The sequence below is a fragment of the Castanea sativa genome, chromosome 6 (genome assembly GCF_040712315.1).
Source record: "Castanea sativa cultivar Marrone di Chiusa Pesio chromosome 6, ASM4071231v1".
NCBI lineage: Eukaryota > Viridiplantae > Streptophyta > Magnoliopsida > Fagales > Fagaceae > Castanea > Castanea sativa.
Window position 1 is genome coordinate 18,419,016 of NC_134018.1, and position 6,925 is coordinate 18,425,940.

Here is a 6,925-nt window from a genome sequence, read left to right on the forward strand (position 1 = left end):
ATCCAAAAGTTTGACGACCATAAAATTTTATTCACTTTTGATAACAAGGAGGATGTGGACAGAATTCTTAACAGTGAACCATGGAGTTTCGACAAACACCTAGTAATTATGGAGCGATATGAAGGTGATAGACCTTTGAATGAGATCAGATTTGAGAAGACAACCATTTGGGTGCAAGTGCATGGGCTCCCAATCAAATACATGAGTATGGACGCGGGGATTAAAATCTGTGAGGTAGTAGGTGAGGTGGTGCGGCCAACGAAACTAGATTGTTTGATGGGGGTAATTTCATTCGTCTTCAAGTGTCCATTGATACATCTCTACCATTATGTTGTGGTCGCATGATATCATTGCATGATGGAAAACAAATTTGGGTCTCTTTCAAATATGAGAGATTGCCCAATATCTGTTACTGGTGTGGGAGGTTAACCCACGATGATAGGGATTGCGATCTCTGGATTGAGAGCGAAGGGACTTTGAACATTGATCAGAGGGAGTTCGGCCCACAGCTGAGAGCACCACCGTTTACCCCTTCAAAGAGGAATGTTCTTAAGGTTGCGGGGTATTATGCTGAAAAGAAGAAAACCAGCCCTATCACCGAGGTTGACCAAAACTCAAGCAAGCCACCGCAGCAAGGAAGAGAAACAGGGCCGAAGCAGACAAGTAACGGTGATGGACGTTACGGGGGGCACATAAATTCACCATTTATGCACAACGGTCTGGCTGGAGTGAATAGCTCAACTGAAATGGAAATTCCTCAATCATATCCAGCTAATCCCGTTATGGTAGCAGAATTTAAGAGTCCTAAGGATGCTCAAACGGTACCAGAAAATATTGAAGAAGGTATTGATGAAAGGTTACGAAAGGAAAAGATTTATGACTCAGCTGTTGACTTACTCAGGGACTCTAACTCACGTGCTCAATTAAAACACACTAAGTAGCAACTTATCAACTCACGTGCTGATCAGGCTTCACCTAGGGCATCACCGATTCATGAGGAAGTAGCACGCAGCCCTCGAACCAGGACACGCAAAAACAGATTGCATAGCTCAGTTGTATCAAGTGCAAGGCAGAATTTTTCTGGTAAAAAAAGAGTAGCAGATGAAACAGAGCATCAACTTGAGGTGCCTTCTAAACGCATCCAGTTTCTCCATAATGATGAGCAAACAATTTTTTTATTAGCGGAGGTTGATAGTCAGCCCTGCCAACAGCAATGAGTTGCTTAGCATGGAACTGTCGTGGGCTTGGGAACCTACGTACAGGAAGAGAGCTCGTGGAATTAGTACGGGCAAAAGATCTCTCTGTAGTGTTTTTAGCCGAAACTCTTACAGATGAAGCAAGGCTAGAGTTCATTCAGAATAGTATTAATTTTGATCATCATTGGGTGGTGCCTAAAGTGGGGCGCAGTGGTGGTTTGGTTCTTTATTGGAGGTCTACGATCAATTTGACTATAGAAGGATCAGAAAAAAATTTTATTGATGCTGTTATTGATAAAGGTTTGGAAAGTGAATGGCGGTTAACCGGTTTTTATGGTGAGCCAGAAACAGCAAGGCGGTTTGAAGCTTGGGATAAGCTTAGGAGGCTAAATTCAAATCCGGAGAAGCCATGGCTGTGTTGTGGCAATTTTAATGAAATTGTTAGACAGGATGAAAAATTGGGAGGAGCAACTTGATCTCATAACCAGATGCAACAATTCAGAGATGTGATTGATGAGTGCGGCTTTATGGATTTGGGTTTTCTAGGTCCAGAATATACATGGAGTAGACACTTCGAAAATGGTAATTCAATATGGAAAAGACTGGATAGATGTTTGGCAACAAACAGTTGGTTTTTGAAGTTTCCAGGAACAAAGGTGTATCATCTTCGTTGTGATTCATTAGATCATAGCCCTCTTTATATTGTTTTTTCAGGTATTGATCCTTCTACCCGGAACAAATTATTTCGATTTGAAGAGATGTGGTTGTCACATTCAGGGTGTGAGGAAGTGGTGCAGGCTGCATGGACTAGTATTGGGGATCTTGGGTTTGCTGATTCTATTCTGGCCAAAGTAGACAAGTGTGGGAAAGATTTAGGGTCGTGGAACAAAAATGTTTTTGGTAGCATGAGAAAGGAATTGGATCGGCTGAAGAAGAATTTAGCTAAGGCTGGAACTGAAGCCATGGCTAGTGGGAACAACCATCAGATTAGGCAATTAAAAAGGGAGATTGAGGTGTTGTTGGAGAGAGAAGTTATTATGTGGGCCCAAAGATCAAGGGTACTATGGGCACGGCAAGGGGATAGAAATACCAAATATTTTCACAGTTGTGCTACAAGGAGATATAGGAAAAATATGATTGAGGGAATTAGGGATGAGGAGGATAGATGGAGGGACCAACTGAATGATATATCCACAATAATGGTAAATTATTTCAAAAACTTATTTACCTCAACTGACCATTTTATGCCCCAAGATGTATTATCATGTGTACCTAATATTATTGATGAAGAGATGAATGCCGCTTTAAGTAAGGATTTTGATGAAAAAGAGGTGGAGGAGGCTTTACATCAAATGGCACCACTTAAAGCTCTTGGACCCAATGGAATGTCTCCACTCTTCTACCAGCATTTTTGGGGCAGAGTGAGGAAGGATGTCACTACCTCCATTCTGGCATGGTTGAACTCAGGTACCCTACCTTCCCTCCTTAACCACAAATTTATTACTCTCATTCCTAAAACAAATAAGCTAGAATATGCTCATCAATTCCGCCCAATTAGTCTCTGCAATGTGCTATACAAAATCTACTCCAAAGTTTTGGCCAACCGGTTGAAAAAATTATTACCCTCTATTATAATTGAACACCAATCAGCTTTCACAAAGGATAGACTAATTTTTGACAATATCCTTGTAGCTTTTGAAACCCTTCATAGTTTGCAAAATTTTAAGTCAAATACTCATGGTTTTATGGCGATCAAATTAGACATGAGTAAGGCTTATGATCGGGTAGATTGAGGTTTCTTGGAAACATTGATGAGGCAGATGGGTTTCAATGAAAGGTGGATCCAATTGATAATGGGGTGTGTAAAAACTGTTTCGTATTCAGTGTTGGTGAATGGAGAGCCTTGTGGGATGATACAGCCTACCCGTGGAATAAGACAGGGTGACCCACTATCACCTTTTCTTTTTCTGCTTTGTACTAAAGGCCTAAATGGGCTAATCAAGAGAGCTGACAATAACGGAGAAATACATGGTTTTTCACTATGTAGGAGAGAGCCCAAACTAACCTATTTGCTTTTTTGCAGATGATAGTCTTCTCTTTTGCAGGGCAACCATAGAAGAATGTAGCAAGGTGTTGGAAATTTTGAATATGTATGAAGAAGCATCGGGGCAAAAAATCAATAGAAGCAAAACGGCATTATTCTTTAGCAAGTGCACCCCAAGAGAAATGAAACATGAAATAAAGGTGGCTTTCGGTGTTCCGGAAATCATGCAGTATGAAAAGTACTTGGGTCTTCCTTCTTTTGTTAGAAAAAGGAATAAGGCAAGCTTCAACTACATCAAGGAGAAAGTTTGGAGGAAGTTACAAGGATGGGAGGGTAAATTGCTCTCTCAAGCAGGAAGAGAAGTGTTATTAAAGTTAGTCATACAAGCTATCCCTACCTACACAATGAGTTGTTTTAAATCACCCATTGGATTGTGCCATGAAATTGAAGCTCTAATTAAAAAATTTTGGTGGGGTCAACGAGGCAACCGTAGAAAAATTCATTGGATTAAGTGGGAGGACTTGACAAAATCCAAAACAGTGGGTGGAATAGGTTTTAGAGATCTAGCACTATACAATGACTCTCTACTAGCAAAGCAAGCATGGCATCTCTTGCACAACAAAACATCTCTATTCTATAAGGTGTTTAAGGCCCGTTTTTTCCCAAACTCTACAATCATGGAAGCAACTGACTCAAGAATGGGATCCTATGTGTGGAAGAGTATTTTGAGAGGAAGGGATATTCTTTAAAGGGGTGCAAGATGGAGGGTAGGAAATGGAGAAAATATAAATATTTGGCAGCAGCGGTGGCTGCCTAGAAAACACCCAACAAACCTCCCAATATGTCCCATTCAAGACTTTGAAAATGCTCCTGTGTCCTGCTTGATCGATCAACCCACAAGGCAGTGGAGGGCAAATTTGGTGGATGGGTTATTCATGGAGGAAGATGCTGAATTAATCAAGTCAATGCCGTTGAGTATGGTGGAAGCAGAGGATGTGATATTCTGGCCGTACACAAACAATGGTCTCTATACATGTAAATCCGGTTACCGATTCCTCAAAGAAGAAGCTGAAATGGAAGCCAGCAACCAGGTCCCTCCTCTTCAAGACAAAAATGTGTGGAAAGCTATTTGGTCGATGCAAGTACGGCAGAAGGTTAAGATGTTTTTTTTGGAGAGCTTGTCGAAACGCCATGCCGACGAAACAAGCCTTGATGAGACGCACAATCATTGGGAATTCAATCTGTGACCGCTGCCAAGCTGATGTTGAAGACCCACTCCATGCTTTGTGGACTTGCACCGAGCTTGACACTGTCTGGGCAGATCAAGCTTTATGGGAGTTCCGAAATTCCGTTGGTTTTGCAGACTTTAAAGAACTGATTTCATGGATAATAGCAGAGGGTAAGCAGCTGGATCTTTTTGCAATCACCGCATGGTTAGTTTGGATTCAAAGAAACCAGGCTCGGGTTCAAGCTTCTGCTAGTGACCTTCATTAGATTGCCAATGATGTAAGAATCAGGTTGGACGAGTTTCACATTACAAGACAGGGGCTGGAGAGTCAGATGCAATGAGCTGTCCGATCAGCACAAAACCAGTGGCTTCCTCCTCCAATGGATGCGGTGAAAATATATTTCGATGGAGCGACAAGTCCAAAAAAGAAGAAGGCTGGTATAGGTGTAGTGGTTCGTGATGTAAATGGCTTGGTGCTAGCCTCATGTGCAAAGAAAAAACACCAACTTTACAAGGCAGTAGAGATTGAATCCTTGGCAGCAGCAACGGCACTATCCCTTGCAACAGATCTTGGTTTTTGGCATGTTATTTTGGAGGGAGATTCATTGGAAGTGATACAAGCTTTGCGAGAGAATACACAGCCCCTAACACCTACCGGTTTAATGCTTGAGGATGTCAAAAGGTTTTTCCAAAATTTTGATGAATTGCTTTTTTCTCATACTAAAAGAGATGACAATGTTGTAGCTCATAGTCTGGTTAAATATGCTCTAAGCATACCAGATTTTTTAGTGTGAATGGAGGATGTTGCGTCACACATTCTTCCTATTGTACAAGTTGATTTAGCACGGTTACATTAATAAAATTCAGTTTATTTCCCCCTCAAAAAAAAAAAAAAAAAAAATTGCCTCAAATCTTCATTAACGTACCAATGTATATACAATTGGTAGAAATTACATTGCTTCGGTCCTAATTACAATTTAAGTAAAAATTACAAAGTTTTGGTCCTAGTTACATACTACCAAAGAAAATGATAAAACACTAATCTATGGATCTAAAATCCTAGATTCGGAGGCTAGGTTACAGAGTGGGAAGGTGTTAGGCATTCACTTTGCCCAAACAAAGTTTGGTCTTCTAAACTCAAAGTGACATTTTAGTCACATACAATATGCAATATGATGCAAGCAATTATAAGATGCAATATGCAATTTGTTAGTTCTAGATCTAAGACTGAATTCTCTTGAAACTCTAAGATCTACCTTATTCCATGTAGAAGATTTAATCTTTATGAAAAAGAAAGTAATTTTTTAAAAACATTCAAATTTAATCTTTTAACGATAAAAATGATGAATGTGTGGATAAAAGGAATTTGAATCTAGTTTTTAAAGGAATGACTGAATTTTTATAGAAAATTCTAGATCTGAGTTTAGGTGTTGAAAATAAGCAATTTTATGAGAAAATTCCAGAAATGGGTTTATGCATTGAAAACAAGAATTTTTATGAGAAAATTCTTGATCTGGTTTTAGATTTAAAAGAATGAATGAGATTTAGGATAAAATTTTAGATATGATTTTAGGTGTTGAAAAGGCAAATGAATTTTTATGGAAAATCCCAGATCTGGTTTTTGCCTTTTTGGTGTTAAAAATAATAATAAAAACGTTTTTTAATTGTGTCAAAATCAAATCAATCAAGATGATGTGAAAATGAATGTATTTGTATTTTAGTTATGAAAAGTATGCATTTTGATTTTTGAACATATACAACAAGATTGAGTTTTGTGCATGGAATATGAATAGATCTAAGACCCTAAATAGGAATTTACTCCTAGATCTAAAACTCAATTAAGGTTGACACATGTGAATGATTTGAAATCTAAACACGGATTAGCAAGAATTAAACATGCAAACAAATGAACATGAAAACATAGTATACGCATACAAGAATTAAATCCATATCTTATATATTCATATAAGGAATTAAAAAAAAAAAAATCAACTTGAATGTATCAAGCAAAAAAAAAAAAAAAAATTGCAACGTTTCCCAAAGGAAATAATTGTTTTTCTTGTATAATTTAGAATATGTTAATAGGTGCTTGATTACACTCGTTAAGGAGGAAATGAATGGATCGCTAAATTGAGAAGTAGTAAAAAGTAAAAATAAATAAACAAACACCCATTTAATTAAATGTTGTGCTGACTCCAAAAAAAAAAAAAAAGGCTAATAGATTACAATACAAAACTCAACCATAACTAATGCATTTTAATACTTGTTAACCAAACCTTAATTTTTTTTCTCTCTCTTAAACAAGTCTTGATTTTTTTATATTTTATATTCTCTTTATGAAAAATCAAATATGGCACTAGGGTTTTCTTTTCCCCCACCCTAAGCTTCAGTTGCGTTTTACTTTGACCCGCATGATGTAAAAAAATCAAGTACCTTCCATCAGGGGCAGAGCCAGGG

At 38.3% G+C, this 6,925-nt stretch overlaps 2 protein-coding genes across 2 annotated transcripts; both read left to right on the forward strand.

The window, feature by feature from the left end:
• Positions 1 to 1,213: 1,213 nt before the first annotated feature.
• Positions 1,214 to 1,672, forward strand: LOC142639567 (uncharacterized). The gene has a single exon (XM_075813727.1). The coding sequence runs from the start codon at positions 1,214 to 1,216 to the stop codon at positions 1,670 to 1,672; it is 459 nt and encodes a 152-aa protein (XP_075669842.1).
• Positions 1,673 to 4,848: 3,176 nt separating this feature from the next.
• On the forward strand, positions 4,849 to 5,262 carry LOC142639568 (uncharacterized). The gene has a single exon (XM_075813728.1). The coding sequence runs from the start codon at positions 4,849 to 4,851 to the stop codon at positions 5,260 to 5,262; it is 414 nt and encodes a 137-aa protein (XP_075669843.1).
• The last annotated feature ends 1,663 nt before the right edge of the window (positions 5,263 to 6,925 follow it).

Bases quoted from the DNA above. Each gene is read 5' to 3' on its own strand.
- LOC142639568 (XM_075813728.1), top strand. From the start codon at position 4,849: ATGGATGCGGTGAAAATATATTTCGATGGAGCGACAAGTCCAAAAAAG.
- LOC142639567 (XM_075813727.1), top strand. From the start codon at position 1,214: ATGAGTTGCTTAGCATGGAACTGTCGTGGGCTTGGGAACCTACGTACA.